Source organism: Falco cherrug (genome assembly GCF_023634085.1).
Source record: "Falco cherrug isolate bFalChe1 chromosome 11 unlocalized genomic scaffold, bFalChe1.pri SUPER_11_unloc_3, whole genome shotgun sequence".
NCBI classification, from domain to species: domain Eukaryota; kingdom Metazoa; phylum Chordata; class Aves; order Falconiformes; family Falconidae; genus Falco; species Falco cherrug.
This window is the reverse complement of record NW_026599272.1, coordinates 278,847-299,678: the sequence shown is the minus strand read 5'-3', so window position 1 is coordinate 299,678 and position 20,832 is coordinate 278,847. Positions and strand designations below refer to the sequence as shown.

At 63.8% G+C, this 20,832-nt stretch overlaps 3 protein-coding genes across 5 annotated transcripts; 2 read left to right on the top strand and 1 right to left on the bottom strand.

Moving 5' to 3' along the window:
• The first annotated feature begins 941 nt into the window (after positions 1-941).
• On the top strand, positions 942-3,980 carry TNFSF14 (TNF superfamily member 14). Of its 3 annotated transcripts, none has more exons than XM_055699970.1 (4): positions 942-1,278; positions 1,652-1,691; positions 2,225-2,263; positions 2,594-3,980. In XM_055699970.1, exons 1-4 carry the CDS (start codon positions 1,045-1,047, stop codon positions 3,004-3,006), a joined length of 726 nt encoding a protein of 241 aa, XP_055555945.1. In that variant the 5' UTR covers positions 942-1,044; the 3' UTR covers positions 3,007-3,980. The 3 variants fall into 3 exon arrangements, with proteins under 3 accessions (XP_055555945.1, XP_055555944.1, XP_055555943.1); XM_055699969.1 differs by lacking the exon at positions 942-1,278 and adding an exon at positions 1,345-1,592 and having other exon boundaries at positions 1,629-1,691; XM_055699968.1 differs by lacking the exon at positions 942-1,278 and having other exon boundaries at positions 1,346-1,691.
• Positions 3,981-4,967: 987 nt separating this feature from the next.
• Positions 4,968-9,114, bottom strand: LOC114014912 (uncharacterized). The gene is made up of 3 exons (XM_055699995.1): positions 8,874-9,114; positions 7,237-7,270; positions 4,968-6,205 (listed from the first exon to the last, which is right to left on the bottom strand). The coding sequence occupies exons 2-3, from the start codon at positions 7,250-7,252 to the stop codon at positions 5,784-5,786; spliced, it is 438 nt and encodes a 145-aa protein (XP_055555970.1). The 5' UTR covers positions 7,253-7,270; positions 8,874-9,114; the 3' UTR covers positions 4,968-5,783.
• A 4,720-nt stretch (positions 9,115-13,834) lies between these two features.
• On the top strand, positions 13,835-20,805 carry ILVBL (ilvB acetolactate synthase like). Its single transcript, XM_055699964.1, is given in 24 exon segments — positions 13,835-13,971; positions 13,973-14,123; positions 14,617-14,696; positions 14,698-14,745; positions 14,844-14,906; positions 14,908-14,964; positions 14,966-14,984; positions 15,219-15,298; positions 15,301-15,332; positions 15,425-15,524; positions 16,326-16,423; positions 17,867-17,927; positions 17,929-18,004; positions 18,123-18,257; positions 18,788-18,835; positions 18,838-18,901; positions 19,470-19,591; positions 19,594-19,641; positions 19,738-19,763; positions 19,765-19,809; positions 19,893-19,916; positions 19,918-19,965; positions 20,070-20,175; positions 20,491-20,805. Coding segments are annotated over 24 exon segments (1,803 nt in total). The 5' UTR covers positions 13,835-13,878; the 3' UTR covers positions 20,670-20,805.
• The last annotated feature ends 27 nt before the right edge of the window (positions 20,806-20,832 follow it).

Below are 20,832 nucleotides of genomic sequence, written 5' to 3'. Positions count from 1 at the left end.
TCTGCATGTGTTTGTGCACTAGCGTAAGTGTGCATGCATGGGAGCACAAGTGTGTGCGTGCACAGTGGAAGCATGTAACAGCACGGGGGTCTGTGCACGTGCACAAACGTGTGTACGCACGGTGCAAGGGTGCAATAGCATGAGTGCCTGTGACGTGCACGAGCACGAGTGTGCATGACCCAGGTGTGCACGACCCGGGTGTGCTGTGGCACAAGCGTGTGTGAGGGCACACATGCACGTATGCTTGCACGGTGCTGGTGTGTGGGTGGTGCAAGTGTGTTGCACGCGCGTGTGAACATGTGCACGAGGGTGTTGTGGGGTGCAGCTGGTCACCTCTGTGTCCCCAGCCCTGGGAACCGGGCGTGGGGGCGGCCGGGAGCCCACGTGTGGTGGGAAGTGTCACCCCCCCCGTGTCACCCCCCCCCATGTCACCCCCCCCCCGTGTCACCCCCCCATGTCACCCCTCCCTGTGCCACCCCTACCTCTGTCACCCCTCCCCGTGTCCCAGCCCGCACCCTGGGACCACGTGACCGCTGGCTGGGAGTGTCCCCAAGCTGTCCCCAACACCCCAGGGCCACCTTGGGGACAGAGGGGTCCCTGATGTCCCCAGCTGTGGAGGCTCTGGGGATGAGGACACCGCCCCACCCCCACCCACCCCCTCTTGGCCTTGGGGACGCTGGGAGTTCTGGCGACACTTTTGGGGTCACTGATGTCCCCAAAAGTGGGGCGATGCGGTGGCACCTCCGCGGTCCCTGTGTCCCCATGGGGACACTGCAGGGGACACCACGGGGGTGGGGACATGGAGACCCCCTGGGGGACACACATGGGGGACAGCGGTGGCACCAGCAGGGTGGGGGATGCCACGTGGCCGTGTGTGTGTGTCCCCCCCCGCTGTGTCCCCATGACGGGGGGAGCCACCCCAGGGTGGTGACACCAACGGGTGACGTGGGCCCCATTTCCTCCGGGGCCGCACAGCGGGTGCAGGTCCCTCGGAGGGAGGGTGACACGGCGGGTGACACAGCGGGTGACAAGCCAGGGTGGCCCATGGGGGACGGTGTCTTCGCCCTGGCAGGGCCCTGGCCACCACTGCCCCCCCCCCGGACCCCCCCGGGTGCCACCACCCCCCTGTCGACGTGGCGGCGGCGACGCTGGGGGGGGTCTTGGGGACAGTGGGTGTTGGGGACATTAGTGGCCCTGGCACTGGTGGCGGTGGCGGTGCAAGGCTGGGTGCTGGCAGGGGTCCGGGGGGAGCTGCAGAGGGTGACGACACGGCTGCAGGTGAGAGGGGACATGGGGGGGAGGGGACACATTGGGGACACGGGGGATTTGGGGACTGGGGGGATGGGGACAGTGTGGGGACACTGATGGGGACAGTGGGTGACACATGGGAGGGGGCTGTGGTGGTTCACACGCGTGTGCGAGTCCCTGTGTGCCCCCTTGTGTGTCCCCATGTCCCCTCTCCTGTCCCCCTGTGTCACCCCGGGGGTGGCCCCGGGGACTGCCGTGTCCCCGCGTGTCCCCTCGTGTGTTCCCAGGTGTGTCCCCTCATGTCCCCGTGTGGTCCTGGTTGTCCCCGTGTGCCCTCGTGTCCCTGTCCAGCCTCGCATCCCCGTGTCCCTGCGTGTCCCCTGACCCGTGGGGGTGTCCGCAGGTCAGTGGGGACCAGCCGCTGTCGGAGAAGGTGCTGCAAGGTGGGTCCCCAAAACTGGGTCCTGGGGACATGGGGGCCACCACCCTGGCGACATGGGACCCCCAGCCCCCAGCCCTAGGGATGAGGGTGCCACCACCCTGGGGACATGGGTGTCACCAACCCAGGGTCAGGAAACACCCCCCACACCCTGGGGACCTGGATGCCACCACCTTGGGGACATGGGTGCCACCACCCTGGGGACATAGATGCCACCAGCCCAGGGCTGTGGGACACCCCCCCTGCCACCCTGGGGACCTGGATGCCACCACCTTGGGGACATGGGTGCCACCACCCTGGGGACATAGATGCCACCAGCCCAGGGCTGTGGGACACCCCCCCTGCCACCCTGGGGACCTGGATGCCACCACCTTGGGGACATGGGTGCCACCACCCTGGGGACATAGATGCCACTAGCCCAGGGCTGTGGGACACCCCCCTGCCACCCTGGGGACCTGGATGCCACCACCTTGGGGACATGGGTGCCACCACCCTGGGGACACCAGACCTCACCCTCTGCCCGGGCTCCCTTTGCAGACCCCCCCCCAGCTAAGAAGCCGGCGGCTCATCTCATCGGTAAGGGGGGTGGGGGGGGGGATCCCCCCAACCTCGGGGGGGGTGGGGGTGGGGGGTCCCCAACCTCGCGGGGGGTGTGGCCCAGGTGCAGGGGTCCCTCTGGGGGGGGGGCGGGGGGGGTGTCCACCGGGGGGGCGAGGTAGGGGCTGGGTGTGTGGGTTCCCCTTACCTACAGGGGGTGCTGGCAGGTTTGGGCGCTCAGCACCCAGGATGTCGGGGTCCCCCTATAGATGGGGGGGTGCTGGCAGGCTGGGGCTGCCCAGCACCCTCAACCACCCCTATCCCCCTAACCCCCCCCCCTCTCTCCTCTTCCCCCCCTCCCCCCCCCAGCCGATGCCACCATCTCATCCCAAGCCAACGGGTCCCTTCGGTGGGACCCCACCAAGGCGTGGGCCTTCCTGCGGGGGCTGGGCTACCAGGGGGGGTCCCTCGTTTGCCACCAGCCGGGGCTCTACTTCGTGTACGCCAAGGTGCAGCTGGGGGCCCCCGCGTGCCCCGCGCCCGCCGCCACCCTCCACGGCATCCACAAGCGGACCCCCCGGTACCCTGGGATCTTGGACCTCCTGGTCAATAAGGTGGTTTATTGTCCCCAAAGCCGGGGGGGTCCCTGGGCCCGGCACAGTTTTTTGGGGGGGCTGGTGAGGCTGGAGAGGGGGGACGAGGTTTTCACGCGGGTGCAAGCCCCCCAGCTGGTGAGGGCAGTGGATGGATCCCGGTCTTATTTCGGGATGTTTATGGTGTGATTTGGGAGGGGAGGGGGGGTATGGGGGATTGGGGGGGGGGGCTGTGGCGGGGGGGGGGGGAATTCTCCGGTGGCTCGTATAGGGTTGTGCGTGGGGTGGAAGTGGGCTGATGACACCCCAACCTGATCCATCGGGATGCCTGGGATTACCGTTGGAAGCCTGCTGGGATCCCCTTGATCCCTCCTGGCATCCCTGAGGGCCATGGCTTGGGGGTTGGGGTGGGGATTCTCCGGTGGCTCGTATAGGGTTGTGCGTGGGGTGGCAGTGGGCTGATGACACCCCACCCTCCACCCCAACCTGATCCATCGGGATGCCTGGGATGATCTGCTGGGATCCCGTTTATCCCTCCTGGTAGCCCTGAGGGCCAGGACTGGGCAGAGGTGTGTGCATGCATATTGGTGTGGATTCTCCAGTGTCTCGTATAGGGTTGTGCATGGGGTGCTGATGACCTGGACCCTTCAGACCCCCAATCCTGACCCACCTGGAAGCCTCAGTCCCTCCCAAGAAGCCTGTGGGAGGCCCCTTTGACCACCCCCAAAGTCCCTGAGGCGCAGGACTGGAAAGAAGTGGGGATTCTCCGGTGGCTTGTATAAGGTTGTGCACAGGATGCTGATGACCTGGACCCTTCAGACCTGGACCCTGACCCACCTGGACCCCTGGGTCCTTCTCTGCAGGACCCCCAAGACCCCACTCACCACTGCCCCCCCCCCTCCAAAATCCCTGAGGCTCTGGACTTGAGAGCAGTGGGGATTCTCCAGTGGCTCGTATAGGGTTGCACACAGGTGCAGCTAGTGCCTGCCCCCCTCCTGGAACCCTGGGACTCCTCTTTACCTATTTATTTGTCACGGGGGGGGTCACTCTGATATTCAGGGTGGGCTCCCCAAAACCCCTGATCTCCCCCCCCCCAAAGTGGGGGACCCCCTGACACCACCCCCCCCCAATCCTGAGCCAAAAATAAAAGCGAAGAGAAACTGCCAAGTGCCAGGATTTGACGGGGGGGGGAGGGGGAGCAAGGACAAATTGGGGGGGGGTGTCTGGGGTAAATTTGGGGGTCTGGGGTAGATTTGGAGCTGTCAGGGCAAATCTGGGGGTGCAGGGGCAAATCTAGGGGTCAAGGGGGGGAATGGGGTTCAGGAGGAATTTGGGGAGGGGGTGAAAGGCAAATCTGTGGGGATGAGGAGGTATGTGGGGGGGGGGAAGCCAAACCACCCCCCCCCCCAAATCCCCCAGTACCCTTTGCTCTTTGGAGTGGAGATTCTCTGCTGGCTACCATGAGGTTGTGCCCCTCCTTCCAGGGGTGGGGTGCAGGACTGGGGAGGGGGGAAAAGGGGGGGGGGGGCAACGGGTAATTGAGCCCCAGATTTATGTGTCGTGCCCCTCCCCTCCCCCAGGATCCCCTCCCCCTCCTCGTGCAAGAGGTGCACGGCCCTGGTGCGATGCACCACGGGGAGGATTTCCTGCTGCTGGAGACCAGATGAGGCCATGGGGCTGCGGGGGGAGGAGGGGCCCGTGGACCTGGCGGGGGGGGGGGGGGGAAGCGCCGTGGGTGTTGCCCCCCACCCCATTTTCCTCCAAGGGGCAGAGAAAGTGGGTCACGGGGCGGGGGAGGGGTGGTCTGCGTATGCACGTATGTTGGTGCACATATATGTGCATTTGCACGAGTGTGCATGCATACACGCACATGCAGCTGCATGCATCTTTGCATAACTATTTGCACACGCATGCGCACGTACAGCTGCATGTGCGCTTCCACATGGGTGTGCATGCATAAATACATGCAGTTGCATGCACCGTTGCACACCTATTTGCACACACCCGTGCATGTACACACACGTGTGCATGGACTTGCACACGCATGCAGAGCTGTGCATGCACACGTGGCCCCCCTGGCGTCCAGGCCAGTGACACCCCTGGGGTCCCCCCGTTTTTGGGGGGCAATTAAGACCATTTTTGGGCACTCGGAATCATAAATAAATTTATTAAACAATAAATAAAGTGGCTCCAAGCGCCAGGTAATAATTTAGGGGGGGAGGGGACCCCCCGGCACCCCCCCAGGCCGGCTGGGGGAGAAGAAGGGGGGCTGGGACCAGCAGGGACCCCCCCATCTCTGGACATGGGGGTGTCCGTGGTCCCCAAAATAGGCGTCTGTGACATCCCTTGGTGTCCCCAAGTGTCCAGCACTAGGGTCCCCAAATGGCCGAGGGCCCTTGATGTCCCCAGCCCCCAGGCGGGGGGGTCTCCAGCCCCAAATAGTCAAGTATAGGGGGTCTATAATGTCCCTCGATGTCCTCAACCTCCAGGTCTTCAATGTCCCTTGATGTCCCCACACCTCCAGGCATGGAAGTCAACAGTGTCCCTTGATGTCCTCAACCTCCAGGTCTTCAGCATCCCTTGATGCTCCCAAATCTCCAGGCATGGAGTCCAACAGTGTCCCTTCATGTCCCCAACCTCCAGGCATGCAGGTGTCTCGAGACCCAGATCTCCAGGCATGGAGGCCAACAGTGCCCCTTGATGTCCCCACACCTCCAGGTCTTCAACATCACTTGATGCTCCCAAATCTCCAGGTGTGGGGGTCAACAGTGCCCTTTGATGTCCCCACACCTCCAGGCATGGAGGCCAACAGTGTCCCTTGATGTCCCCAAATCCCTGGGTGTGGGGGTGTCTTGGGACCCAGATCTCCAGGCGTGGAGGCCAACAGTGTCCCCTGACATCCCCAACCTCCGACCAGCAGGCTGACCAGCCCCCAGCCCCACTCCTCACCCCCTGGCCACCCCCTGTCACCCCCCAGCGATACGCAACAACCCCACGAAGTTGCCCTCCCGCTCGTCCTGCGCCAGCTGCCATGTGTCCTCAGCCACGTTCTTGTCCAGCGCCAGGCTCAGGACGTCCCCAGGTTGGAGCTGCCCAATGGCCTGGATCAATCCAGAACGTTCCGGGTTGGATCCTGCACCTCCGGCCAGCACCAGCGGGATGGCGAGCAACGGGCGCTGGGAGCCGGCGCGCCAGAGCTGGAGGGTGACAGTGCCGGGGGGACAGGTGGGCGCCGTGCAGGTGAGGGCGAACTGGCCGTAGAGGAGGTAGAGGCCACCTGCTGTCACCCGCAGCTTCCCCGCTGTCACCTGCACGTCCTCGCTGAGGAAGACGCCGCTGATGCCTTCCTCGTAGCGCCAGCTGGGTCCTGAGGGCAGCGCCAGCGAGCCTGGGGGGACAAGAGAGGGGACAAGAGGGTGGGTGGGTGCTGCGGGTCGGGGTGGGTGCTGCAGCCCACCTCGGGGTCCCCAGGGCACGGCGGTGCACCCAGGGGGACCTGGGATGGCACCAGGGGAGCACAGGGATGGAGGATGCTCCGTGACACCCCAGGGATGGAGGATGCTCCGTGACACCCCAGGGATGGAGGATGCTCTGTGACACCCTGGGGACCACAGGGATGGAGGATGCTCCGTGACAACCCAGGGATGGAGGATGCTCCGTGACATCCTGGGGACCACAGGGATGGAGGATGTTCCGTGACAACCCAGGGACGGAGGATGCTCCGTGACACCCTGGGGACCACAGGGATGGAGGATGCTCTGTGACATCCTGGGGACCACAGGAATGGAGGACGTTCTGTGACACCCCAGGGACGGAGGATGCTCTGTGACACCCTGGGGACCACAGGAATGGAGGATGCTCCGTGACACCCCAGGGATGGAGGATGCTCTGTGACACCCTGGGGACCACAGGGATGGAGGATGCTCCGTGACATCCTGGGGACCACAGGGATGGAGGGTGTTCCATGACAACCCAGGGACGGAGGATGCTCCGTGACACCCTGGGGACCACAGGGATGGAGGATGCTCTGTGACATCCTGGGGACGGAGGATGCTCCGTGACACCCTGGGGACGGAGGATGCTCCGTGACACCCTGGGGACCACAGAGGCGGAGGACGCTCCATGACAACCTGGGGACACAGGATGCTTCGTGACACCCCGGGGACACTCCATGACGCCTCGGGGAGCCCGCGGCCGCACCGACACCCCCAGATGCTCCAGCCTTGGGCTGACGTTTCCTCTCCGAGGGCAGAAGGAGGAACCCGGGTGACATTTTCGAGATGACTGGCCAAGCCACCTCAGGCCGGGGTCCCCTCCCCCGTCCTCCCAGCGAGCCCCTCACCACGGCCTCGGGTCTGGGCACCCCCCCACCCCCTCCTAGCGAGCCCCTCACCGTGGCCACAGGCCGGGGGGACTTACCAGCGCTCAGCAGCATGTGGGCGGCCGTGGCAGCCTGTGAAGGAGAGGAAAGAGCGTCAGTGGGTGGAAGGACCCAAGTGTCCTTGTCCCCATGGGTGTCATGTCCCCGTCCCCCCACCCCCGGTGAAGGGGAAGTTGGGTGTCGCATCAGGATTTGGGGACTTTCCAGCACCCTGCTGGGTATTTTGGGGGGTCCCCAGGGGGAGGGGTGACCCCTGGATTTGGGGGGGGGGGGGTGATTTGGTGCCTTTGGAGTGGGAAACTGAGGCAGGGAGGGGTCTGGTGCATCTGCCTCATCCCCCCCGGCGGGGGGAGGGACACCCTGTGGGACCCCAGGGACAGGCGGAGGGATGGGCACCCTGGGTGGATGGAGGGATGGACACCTGGAAGGATGGGGGGAGGGGAGCCTGGATGGGTGGGCAACTGGGTGGGCAGGTGGGTGGGTGGACATCCAAAGGGATGGACAGATGGACACATAGGTGGATGGACATCCAGAGGGATGGATGGACACCTGGATGGATGGACACCCAGAGGGATGGACAGACACCTGGACGGATGGGTACCCAGAGGGATGGACATCCAGAGGGATGGCCAGATACCTGGACAGACAGACACTGGGACAGCCAGGTGGGTGGCCACCCAGACAGTGGGATGTCTGGACAGACAGACGTGTACACAGACACATGGACAGACGGACAGCCAGATGGATGGACACTTGGATGGACAAAAATATGGACAGAGCCCTGGACTGATGGACAGCCAGAGGGATGGACGGACCCCTGGCCAAGAACACCCAGCTGGGTAGACTGGAGGGACAGATGGACAACTGGACAACCAGGCACCTGGCCAGAGGGACACCCAGCTGGATGAACACCCGGGCTGACGGACAGACGGAAAGATGGACAACTGGACGGACCCCCTAGCTGAGCATCCCCCTGGATGGGGGCAGCCCAGGTGAGCAGACACACCTGGGCACCAGGAGAGATGGACAGACACCAGGACAGATGGACAGATGGATGGACACCAGGACAACCAGGACAGATGAACGGACACCCGGACAGATGGACGGGCAGACACCAGGATGGACAGACACTTGGCCAACCGGACAGATGGATGGACACCTGGACAGATGGACACCTGGACAATCGGAAAAATGAACACCAGGACAGATGGATGGATGAACACCTGGACAGATGGACGGACGGACACTTGGGCGACTGGACGGATGGACACTAGGACAGACAGACGGACATTTGGGCAACCAGATGGATGGATGGATGGACACCAGGACAGATGGACGGACACCTGGATGACAGATGGACACCTGGACAACCGTACAGATGGGCAACTGGACAGATGGATGGATGGACACCAGGACAGATGGATGGACGGACACTGGGATGACAGATGGACACCCAGACAACCCAATAGATGGACACATGGACACCAGGACAGATGGATGGATGGACACCTGGATGACAGATGGACACATGGAGAACTGGATAGACGGATAGACACTTGGATGACAGATAGACGGACACCAGGACAGATGGACATCTGGACACCAGGACGGATGGACACCGGGACACCAGGACGGATGGACAGACACCAGGACACGGACCCCCCCCCGTGCCCACCTGCGGCGGGGCCCCCCCCCGGCAGCGCCCCCAGCAGCGCGGCGGCGGCGGCGGCGGCTCCGAGGGCGGCGGCTCCGAGCGCGGCCAGAAGCAGCAGGAGGCGGCGGCGGCCCCGGTCCCTGTCCCGGTCCCGGTCCTTGTCCCCGTCCCGGTCCCGCGGCAGCGGGGGGGCTTCGGGGTCGGCGAGCGGCGGCATCGCGGTGGGGGGAGGGGAGCGGCGGGGGCCGCATTATAGAGGGACCGGGGGGGCGGGGCGGGGGGGGGCGGGGAGGGGCGGGGACGGGGAGGACCCCGGGGGGACCGGGGGTGGGGACAGACCGGGACGGGGAGGGGACAGACCGGCACCGGGGGGGACCCCGGGGGGAGACACAGACCGGCACCGGGGGGGGACCCGGTGGCACCGGGGAGGGGACAGACCGGCACCCACCGGGGGGGGGACGACCCGCTGGGACCGGGCGGGGGACACAGACCGGCACCGGAGGGGACCCGGTGGCACCGGGGGGGGAACACACCGGCACCGGGGCGGGGGGGAGGTGGGGAGAGCCGGGGGGGACACCGCGGGGAGGGGGGGGGGAGCTGGGCTGGGGACTCAGGCTGTGTGTCCCCCCCTCCTTGGGTGCCCCCCCGCGTGTGACGTCACGGCGGAGGGGAAGTGTCGCCCCGCCCCCCCCGGGGATTTCGCCTCCCCCCCGTGACCGAGCCCCGGGGTTTCCTGCCGCGGAGCTGGAATTTCTGCCGGGGGGGGCACGTACGGCACCGGGAAGGGATTTGGGGAACAGGCTGCTCCCCCCTCCCCAAGAGACACCCCCCCATAAGAGACCCCCTCCCAGGGGAGACTCCCCCCATGTGAACTCCCCCGAAATGGGACGCCCCCCATGGGAGACCCCCCCTGTGGGAGACCCATGGGAGAGCACCCCCTTTGTTACACCCCCCCCGCCATGGGGGACACCCCGCCCCTAACCGACCCCCCCCAGTGAAATCCCATGAAATGGGACCCCCATGGGAGACAAACCCCCATCGGAGACCCCCCCCACGGGAGACCCACCCCCATGAGAGACCCCCTCCCCATAATGGCCTATGGGAGACCACCTCCTTTGTTATACCCCCACCCCCCGCCATGGGAGACCCCCCCCAGTAACTGAGCCCCCCCCGTGAAACCACATGAAATGGGACCCCCATAGGAGACACCCCCCCCCATGGGAGACCTCCCCCATGTGAAACATCCCCCATGGAAGACCCCCCCCCCACGTGAAACCCCAGGAAATGGGACCCCCATGGGAGACACCCCACCATGAGAGACCCCCCCACTAACTGAGCCCCCCGCCATGAAGCCCCTCGAAATGGGACCCTCATGGGAGACCCCCCCTATGGGAGACACCCTCCCTGCCACTGTGAAACCGCCTGAAATGGGACCCTCATTGGTGGCCCCCCTCCATAGGAGACCCACCCGCTAGGTAAGCCCCCCCCCCCCCCCCGTGAGACCCCCTGAAATCGGACCCCCACAGGAGACACCCCCCCACCTCCGGAGATCCCCCCCCAGCTGAGCCCCCTCCCCGTGAAACAGGACCCTCATTGGAGCCCCCCCATGACAGCCCCCCCCCATACGAAACCCCCCCGAAATGGGACCCCCATGGGAAACACCCCTCCATGGCCCCCCGGGAGTCCCCCCCGTGAAACCCCCCCGAAATAGGAGCCACACCCCCCCCCCACCGCCAAGTGAGACCACCCTGTAACTCCCCCCCCGGGGGACTCCTTCCACGCCCCGTCCTGCCCCTGGCCCCGCCCCCTTGTCCCGGCCCCGCCCCTCCCCGCCAGGCGCCCAATCAACGCTCCCAGCTGCGCGGCGGCGCGCGGAGGAGTGACGTCAGAGCGCCCGCCGGATGAGGGGGCGGTACCGGAAAACCGCGTCACGTGACTGAGGCGGTGGCACGCGGGGCCGCGGACCCCCCACCCCCCAGGCGGTACCGCGGGGGGGGGGCGTAACCGGGGGCGGGGCTTGTGGGGGCGGGGCCGCCAGGTGTGGGCGTGGCTGCGAGGCGCGGTGCTTCCGGGAAGGGCAGGTGGCTGCGGGACGGGGGGGCTGACCCCGCGCCCCCGGGGGTGGGGCACGGGGCTGGGGGAGCCCCGGGGGGGGTCACGGGGCTGGGGGAGGGGCGTGGTCGTGGGAACAGGAGGGGTCTCGAGGGGAGGAGCGTGGGAATGGAGGGACCCCCCCCGGGGGGGGGGGGCGGGTGTGGGACAGGGGGGCCACCCTGGGGGGGGGCAGGGTCTTGGGGGGGTCATGAAGGGGGGGCGTGCATGGGGTCTGGGGGCGGCAGAGTAATGGGGGGCCCTGAGTGAGGAGTGGGTTGGGGGGGGGTGTGTGTCCCTGGGGTGTCACAGGCACGGGGGGGGGGGACGGGCAGTAAGGACAGAGGTGGCTGCAGTGACAATCAGGACACGGGTGGCCGCAGGGGGGGGAGAGGGGACAGCGGGGGCGGAGGGGGGGGGGCAGTTGGGACAGGGTGGTCCTAGGGGCGGGGCAGCTGGGTCAGGGTAGCCCTGGAGGGGGGGGGCAGCAGGGACAGGGTGGCCCTGGGGGAGGGGGCAGCTGGGTCAGGGTGGCCCTTGGGGGGGGGGGTTGGCCCTGGGTGGGGGGAGGGCAGCTGGGTCAGGATAGCCCTGGAGGGGGGGGGCAGCAGGGACAGGGTGGCCCTGGGGGAGGGGGCAGCTGGGTCAGGGTGGCCCTTGGGGGGGGGGGTTTTGGCCCTGGGTGGGGGGAGGGCAGCTGGGTCAGGGTGGTCCTTGGGGGGGGGCAGCAGGGACAGGGTGGCCCTGGCGGGGTGGGGGGGCAGCAGGGACAATGTGGCCATGGGGGGGGGGGACACAGCAGCCCTGGGGGGCAGGGGCACCGCAGAATCCCCCAAAGTAGGTTATTTGGCCCAATTTGCGCCATTTTTGCCCCATTCCATCTTTTTTTAAGCCACAGAAGGGGGAAGTTGGGATTTAAGGAAAAAATCTGGCGCCTGGAGCAGCTCCGGGCCTGGGAAGTGGCTGAAGCCAGGATTTAATACCCCACCCCCACCCCCCCCCACCCCCCCCCCCAGGTCCTTATGCCCCTGCCAAGAGTCACCCCAGACTGATGCCCTCCTCATTAGGTGCTAATTATGCAAATGAGCTGGCACTAGGGCTGACCCGGCTCTGGGTGCAGTTAAACTGGTTTTAATTATCCGGGTTTTGGCTGAACCGGGTCTAATTAAACCAGGGTTGATTAAAGGGGGTTCGCTGGGGTCAATTAAACCGGATTCAATTAAACAGGGTTCACTGAGGTCAATTAAACTGGGCCCAGTTTAAAAGGTTCAATTAAACTGGGTTCACTTTATTGGGGTCAATTAAACCGGGTTCCATGAAACAAGGTTCAATTAAACCAGGTTCAGTTTATCGGGTTCAATTAAACTGGGTTCAATTAATCGGGGTTCACTGTGGTCAATTAAACCAGGTCCAATTCACCAGTTCAATTAAACTGGGTTCACTTTATTAGGGTCGATGAAACCGGGTTCCATGAAACAGCATTCAATTAATCGGGATCAATTAATGTGGGTTCAGGTTTGCAGCTTCAATTAAACGGGGTTCAGTTAATCGGGGTTCACTGGGGTCAATTAAACTGTCTCCAATTCACCAGTTTAAATTAAACTGGATTCAGTTTCTCAGGTCAATTAAACTGGGTTCAATTAAATTGAGCACCATTTAAACCAGGTTCAATTAAACCAAAACTTCATTAAACCCGGTTCAATTAAACTGAGCTCCATTAAACTGGGTTTGATTAAACCATGTTCAGTTCATTGCGTTCGGTTAATCTGCGGTCGGTTAATCCGGGTTCAGTTAATCCAGGTCAGTTAATCCGGGTTTGGTGAATCCAGGTTTGGTTAATCCGGGGTTGGTTAATCCAGGTTTGGTTAATCCGGGGTTGGTTAGTCTGGGTTTGGTTAATCCAGGTCAGTTAATCCGGGGTTGGTTAATCCCGGTTTGGTTAATCCAGGATCAGTTAATCGGGGGTTTGGTTAATCCAGGTTTGGTTAATCCAGGTCAGTTTAATCCGGGTTCGGTGAATCTGGGTTTGGTTAATCCAGGTCAGTTAATCCGGGGTCAGTTAATCCAGGTTTGGTTAATCCAGGTCAGTTAATCTGGGTTTGGTTAATCCAGGTTAGTTAATACGGGGTCAGTTAATCCAATTTGGTTAATCCGGGGTCGGTTAATCCAGGTTTGGTTAATCCAGGTTAGTTAATCTGGGTTTGGTTAATCTGGGGGTCGGTTAATCTGGGTTCAGCTAATCCGGGGTTGGTTAATCCAGGTCACTTAATTTGGGTGTAGTGAATCCGGGTTCGGTTAATCCAGGTCAGTTAATATGGGGTCGGTTAATCCAGGTTCAGTTAATCTGGGTTCCGTTAATCCAGGGTCAGTTAATCTAGGTTTGGTTAATCCAGGTCAGTTAATCCAAGTTCGGTTAATATGGGTTTGGTTAATCCAGGTTCAGTTAATCCGGGGTCGGTTAATCCGAGTTGGTTAATCCGGGGGTTGATTATCCATCGTTGGTTAATCGGGGGTTGGTTAATCCGGGGTCAGTTATTCCGGGTTTGGTTAATCCGGGTTTGGTTAATCCGGGTCGGCTCACCGCCGCCATCCCAGGGCCACCCCGGCGTTTGGTGCCGGTGCCGCCGCGGTGCCATGCCGCGTCCCCCGCCACCCCCACCCTCTCTCACCGTTGTCGCTTTGGTTCCTTCCCCCCATCCTGGCCCCGTCCTCCAGCTCCCGGCATCCCCATGGATCTCCTTGCCGGCATCGCCTGCGCCTGCACCGGGCTCCTGGCAGCGCTGGCGGCGGCGCTTGCTGCTGGTGGCGCATCGCCTGGGGCTCCTCTACCAGCTCTGCACAAGGTAGGGTGACATGGGTGATACGGGTGACATCACCACCATTTTACCAAAAACCCACCGAATTTGGAGCTGATGGCTCGGCGTAGGGACGGGTGATGCTGCGTGCGTCCCTCCCTGGTGACCTCCTCCCCCTCCAGGTGGACCCCCGCAGCCCCCGGCACGGTGGGGAGTTGGTGGCGGAGGTGCTGAAGGGCACACGGTGTCCGCTTCCTCTTCGCCTTGGCTGGTGGCCACATCTCCCCCATCCTGGTGGCCAGCGAGAAGGTGGGCATCCGTGTGGTGGACACCCGGCATGAGGCCACCGCCGTCTTCGCTGCCGACGCCGTCTCCAGGCTCTCGGGTGCGGATACGGAGCAGGGATCCCATGGCCAAACACCTTCCCTTGACCCAACGGATGGAGGGTTTTGGGGGTGTCCCACTTTGAGGGGGGTCCTGGTTGAGTGAAGAAGGGTTCAAAACACTCTTCCTGGTGGGTTTTGTCACCATTTGTCACCCCCCAGGAGATAATTTGGCAGGTCCAGTGAGGATTGGGCAAGGAGAAAGGTGACCCCATGGCCAACATCTTCCCTTGACCCAACGGATGGAGGGTTTTGGGGTGCCCCATCTTGGGGGGGTCCCGGTTGGGCCAGGAAGGGTTCAAAGATGTTGTGGGTGCCCAAGGTCCTTCCATGGTGGGTTTTGTCACCGTATGTCACCCCCAGGAGCTAATTCCACCACTTGGGTGCCATCAAGATGAGCAACCAAGCATCCCCTGAACCTCAAACCAAAAACCGGGGTGCAGAGAGGGGACCCTCCCCCACCTCTCACCACCCATCCCCCCCATTTCCCTGCAGGTCGCATCGGCGTCGCCGCTGTCACCGCTGGTCCCGGCGTCACCAACACAGTGACGGCCATCAAGAACGCCCAGATGGCTGGAGTCACCGGTGCTGCTCATCGGGGGAGCAGCCGCCTCGCTGCAGAAGGTGGGGGGGACCCCCCCTTAAATCCCCTCTCAGCCCCATTTTTGGGGGGAAATTCCTCCTTTTTGGGGTTCGAAGCTGATTTTTGCTCATCTCTGCAGGGTCGGGGAGCGCTGCAGGACATCGACCAACTCTCGCTCTTCAGGACACTGTGCAAGGCGTGTGGTCACGGCACGTACTGTCCGCGCCATCGTCCCCACCCTCCGCCGTGCCATCGCTACCCGCGCAGTCGGGGACCCCCGGTACAAAATTTGGGGGAGGGGGGGGCGGGGGGGCACCCCAAAACTACCTCCAGAACATTGAGATTTGGGGTTTTGGTGGGGTTTTGCCCTGCCACGGGTCAATGGTGTGGTTTGTTGGGGGGGGGGTTGGGGTGCTGGTGTTTGAAGGGGGGGTTGAACCCCAAAAGTGGTTTTGGGGTGATATTGGGGGTCTTCTTCTGGGGTGTATCCTCCCCCCCCCCCCCCCAAATTTAGGACCCGTCTTCGTGGAGCTGCCCATCGACGTGCTCTACCCCTTCCACGTGGTGGAGAAGGAAATCGGTGGCACCAAAAGCGCCCGGGGGGCTGCGGGGGGAAGGCGGTGCAGTGGTGAGCAGAGACACCCCCCAACCCCCCCCACCCCCCCTTCCCCCAGCACCCCAAAAGGGTCCAGCAACCCCCAATTCCACCCCACCCCGTAGGTACCTCCAGAGCTACATCCGTAACCTCTTCGCGGGAGCCTGGGAACCCCGAGATGTGACCCCCCTGCCCGTGCGGGTGCCGCTGGCCACCGAGGACGAGGTGCGGTCTGGGGGACACCCCCCCCCCCCCCCCCCCCACATGGAATGAGGGGTTTTGGGGTGTCTGGGGGCGGTTGGGGTTGGTTGAGGTGGGTTTTGGGGTTGAACTGGGTTGGGTTGGGGCTGAACTGAGCTGGGTTGGGGTTGAACTGGGCTGGTTTGGGGGCTCAGCTGAGCCAGTTCTGGGGCTAAACTGGGCCGGTTTGGGGCTAAACTGGGCCAGTTTGGGGTTAAACTGGGCTGGTTTGGGGGCTGAGGTGAGCCAGTTTTGGGGTTAAACTGGGTTGGTTTGGGGGCTCAGCTGAGCCAGTTTTGGGGTTAAACTGGGCCAGTTTGGGGGCTCAGCTGAGCCAGTTTTGGGGTTCAGCTGGGCTGGTTTGGGGGGTTAAACTGGGCTGGTTTGGGGGGCTCATCTGAGCCAGTTCTGGGGTTCAGCTGGGCTGGTTTGGGGGCTGAGGTGAGCCAGTTCTGGGGCTAAACTGGGCTGGTTTGGGGGGTTAAACTGGGCTGGTTTGGGGGCTCAGCTGAGCCAGTTTTGGGGGTTCAACTGGGCCAGTTTGGGGTTCAACTGGGCTGGTTTGGGGGCTGAGGTGAGCCAGTTTTGGGGTTCAACTGGGCTGGTTTGGGGGGGTTAAACTGGGCTGGTTTGGGGGCTCAGCTGAGCCAGTTCTGGGGTTCAACTGGGCTGGTTTTGTGGTTAAACTGGGCCAGTTTGGGGGGGTTAAACTGGACAGGTCTGGGGTTAAACTGGGCTGGTTTGGGGTTGAACTGGGCTGCGACTGACCGCGGTGTTTGCTCCCAGGTGCAGCGCTGCGCGGAACTGGTGAGCCGAGCCACGAGGCCACTGGTGCTGGTGGGCAGCCAGGCCATGCTGCCGCCCACGCCAGCGGAGGAGCTGTGGTGAGATGGACTGGTCTGGGGGTGGGTGGACTGGTTTGGGGGACGGGTGAACTGGTTTGGGGCCGGGCGAACCGGTCTGGGGACAGTGGAGCCAATTTGGGGGGCACTGAACTGGAGTGGGGGAGGGATGGACCAGTTTGGGGACAGTTGAGCTGGGTTTGGGGGCAGATGAAGTGGTTTGGGGACTGTTGAACTGGTTTGGGGACAGTTGAACTGGTCTGGGGATGGATGGGAGCCAGTTTGGGGGCTGCTGAGCTGGTGTGGGGATGGATAGACCAGTTTGGGGATGGATGGACCAGTTTGGGGGGTGTTGAGCTGGGTTTGGGGATGGATCAGCCAGTTTGGGGTCTGGTGAGCTGGACTGGGGACAGTTGAACTGGTCTGGGGATGGTGGAACCAGTTTGGGGGCTGCTGAGCTGGTGTGGGGATGGATGGACCAGTTTGGGGATGGATGGACCAGTTTGGGGACTGTTGAGCTGGTCTGGGGATGGATTGAACTGGTTTGGGACAGTTGAGCCGGGTTTGGGGACAGATCAGCCAATTTTGGGGACGGGTGAACTGGTCTGGGAATGGGTGAACTGGTCTGGGGATGGTGGAGCCAGTTTGAGGCTGGATGGACCGGTTTGGGGGCTGCTGAGCTGGTCTGGGGATGGATGAACTGGTTTGGGGACAGTTGAGCTGGGTTTGGGGGACAGATCAACCAGTTTGGGGGGACAGGTGAACTGGTCTGGGGACAAATCAGGCAATTTTTGGTCAGCCGAGCTGCTTTTGGGCATGGATCAGCCACTTTGGGGAGGGGATGAGTCAGATTTGAGCTTTTGGGGTGAAACAGCCAGTTTTTTGGGGCCCTGAAGGAGCCAGTTTTTGGGGGTGAAACTGAGCCAGTTTAGGGCCTTGAAGGAGCCAGTTTTTGGGGCCCTGAAGGAGCCATTTTTTGGGGCGAAACTGAGCCAGTTTGGGGCCCAGAATAAACCATTTTTGGGGGCCCTGAATGAGCCAGTTTTTGGGGTGAAATAACCAGTTTAGGGCCTTGACTGAGCCAGGTTTTGGGGCAAAACTGAGCCAGTTTGGGGCCCTGAATGAGCCATTATTGGCGAAAACTGAGCCAGTCTGGGGCCCAGAACGAACCAGTTTGGGTCCCTGAGTGAGCCAATTTTTGGGGCGAACCTGAGCCAGTTTGGTGCCCTGACTGAGCCAGTTTTTGGGGCAAAAACTGAACCAGTTATGGGCCCTGAATGAGCCAGTTTTGGGGGCGAAACTGAGCCAGGTTGGGGCCTTGGTAGAGCCATTTTTGGGGTGAAACTGAGCCAGTTTGGGGCCCTGAATGAGCCAATTTTTGGGGCGAACGTGAGCCTGTTTGCCCCCCCGCCCCAAAGTGGTTTTGGGGCCGAACACCGTGGTTTTGGTGCCATTTTGGGCCCCCACTGATGCCCTCCCCCCCAGCGCGGCGCTGGAAGCTCTGGGCATCCCCTGCTACTTGGGGGGGGCAGCGCGGGGGCTTCTCCCCCCCTGGCAGCCCCCTCCTCCTGCGCCAGAACCGCCGCGACGCGCTGCGGGACGCCGACATGGTGCTGCTGGCAGGTACTGGGGTGGGGGGCGATGGGGGCACCAGCGGCATCCCCGTGTCCCCGTCCCCCCTCATGATGCGCCCCACCCCCCCCCCCCTCCCCCCCCCCCCACCCGCCCCATGTCCCCCCAGGTGCCGTCTGTGATTTCCGTCTGTCCTACGGGCGTGTGTTGGGGCGCGGCGCCGCCATCGTGGCCGTTAACCGGGACCGGGGGCAGCTGCTCCGCAACGCCGACGTCTTCTGGGAGCCCCGGCTCGCGGTGCAAGGTGGGACCCCTGCCCGGGGGGGGGGGGGGGGGGGGGGCTGATGGGGGGGGGGGGGGATGTGGGGGGGTGGAGGGGGTGATGTGTGGGTTGAGGTAGGGAGGGTGATGTGGGGGGGATGATGGGGGGATGAGTGGGGGGTGATGGGGGGTGATGTGTGGGGCGTGATGTGTGATGTGGGGGTTGTAATGTTGGGGGGGTGATGTGGGGGGGGGTGAGGGGTGATGTAGGGGGGGGGTGATGGGGGGGGGGATGTGGGGGGTGGAGGGGTGATGTGTGGGTTGAGGTAGGGAGGGTGATGTGGGGGGGATGAGTGGGGGGTGATGGGGGGTGATGGGGGATGATGTGTGGGGCGTGATGTGTGATGTGGGGGTTGTAATGTTGGGGGGGGTGATGTGGGGGGGGGTGAGGGGTGATGTAGGGGGGGGGTGATGGGTGGGGGGTTGATGGGTGGGGGGGGGGCATGGGGTGTGATGTCGGGGGGGGCGTGGGGGGGCAATGTGTGGGGCGCGACATGTAGGGCGTCTGGGCAGGCGACGTGGCCTCGTTCGTGGTGCGGCTGGCGCGGAGCCTGCATGGTTACCGGTGCCCGAGCCCTGGCTGCAGCGGCTGCGCGAGGCCGAGCAGGAAAAGGAGCAGGCGAATCGGTGAGCGGGACGGGGACCAGGATGGGGACAGGGATGGGGACAGGAACCAGGATGGGGGAAGGGGACAGGGAGGATCATGGGGACAAGCATGGGGACAGGGATGGGAATGGGGACAGGGAACAGGGATGGGCACAAGAGCAGGAACTGGGATGGGGACCGGGATGGGCATGGGAACCGGGATTGGGATGGGGGACAGGAACCGGGATGGGGACTGAGAATGGGACAGGGATTGGGGTGGGGACCGGGATGAGGACAGGGACCAGGATGGGCACAGGGACTGGCATGGGGACCAGGATGGGGACAGGGATGGGGACCAGGACCGGGATGGGGACAGTGACCAGGATAGGGAACAGGGATGGGGCTGGGGGCCGGGCTGGGGGCCGGGAGGGCCATGGATCTGGGCCTGGTTTGGGCTGTGCCGTGCGTGTCCTGGCCCTTCCCAGTTTGCCGGGACTCCCCATTCCCACTTTGGCGGATCCCAACCCCTTTCCCGCTGGGCTGGGGGCCACCCCTATTCCGGGGCTCCCACCTACCCCTTCCCTGCCCGGGTGGGGGGTCTCCCCCCTAGGGAGAAGGCGGCGACCCCCCCCCCCTGCACCACCTGAACCCCCCTGGAGCTGCTGCAGCACCTGGACGCGCTGCTGCCCCCCGAGAGCATCCTGGTGGCTGACGGGGGGGACTTCGTGGGCACTGCGCCTACATCGTCCGTCCCCGACGTCCCCTCTCCTGGCTGGACCCCGGTGAGACTCCCCTGGACCCCCCCCCCTCCCCCCGGGACACTGTCACCGGAGCGGAGGGGACACAAAGGTGACACCCCCCAACTGTTGTCGCCGCAGGAGCTTTTGGCACGTTGGGAGTCGGTTGGCGGCTTCGCGCTGGGTGCCAAGCTCTGCCGTCCCCACGCGGAGGTACAGCGCTGCGGTGGCCCCTGGGGACACCAGGCACCCGTGTCACCCTGACTGATGGTGGTTTGTCCCCTCCCTGCCACCAGGTTTGGGTCCTCTACGGTGACGGTTTCGCTGGGTTACAGCTTGATGGAGTTCGACACCTTCATGCGGCACAAGGTCGGTGGGCGCTGAAAATGGGGGGAGGGGGAGGGGGAATAGGGGCTTGTCCCCAACCCAGGGTGGCACTGAGGCGCGGCGGCCGTGTCCTTTGTCACCTGCAGACGCCGGTCATCGCACTGGTGGGCAACGACGCATGCTGGAGCCAGATTGCCCGCGAGCAGGTGGCCCTACTGGGCAGCAACGTGGCGTGTGGCCTCGAGTACCTGGGTGAGCGCTGCCCCCCCACGTTGTCCCCAAATTTGGGGACACGGAGGTGACTCAGAGTCATCTGAGGGTCGATTGAGCCCTGCCCTGGTGGCATCAGGGCCCTCTGGGGCGGATTAAACCATGGCTGGTGGCTTCAATGTCACCCTTGGGTGAACTGAGGCCATGCCTGGTGGCACCAGGTCACCACGGATCAGGCCATGCCTGGTGGCACCGTGTCACCCTGGGGAGGATCAGGCCATGCCAGGTGGCACCATGTCACCCCAGTATTGACATCCCCAGGGAGGTGACAGGGCCACCACTGTCCCCCCCCTGCAGACTACCACGCGGTGGCTGAAGCTCTGGGGGGCAAAGGCTTCCTGGTGGGCCGCCCGGACCGTGAGCGGCTGGACACCGTCCTCCGTGCCGCGCAGGATGCGTGCCGCCAGGGCCGCCCCGTCCTCGTCAATGCCCTCATCGGCAAGACCGACTTCCGCGATGGCTCCATCTCCGTCTAGCGATGCTGTCCCCAGAATGTCCCCAACAGGTGGGGACAAAGTGGGGGTGGGGTGACACCGGTGCTGTGCACCCAACCCAGGGGACAACCATGTCCCCACCCGCCCCCCCCGGCAATAAAGCAGCATCGCTTACCCACCCCCGCCATCCTGTGCCATCCGTTTA

Bases quoted from the DNA above. Each gene is read 5' to 3' on its own strand.
- TNFSF14 (XM_055699968.1), top strand. From the start codon at position 1,385: ATGGGAGGGGGCTGTGGTGGTTCACACGCGTGTGCGAGTCCCTGTGTG. The intron at 1,692-2,224 runs GTGGGTCCCCAA...CTCCCTTTGCAG, and splicing joins GTCGGAGAAGGTGCTGCAAG to ACCCCCCCCCAGCTAAGAAG. The intron at 2,264-2,593 runs GTAAGGGGGGTG...TCCCCCCCCCAG, and splicing joins GCCGGCGGCTCATCTCATCG to CCGATGCCACCATCTCATCC.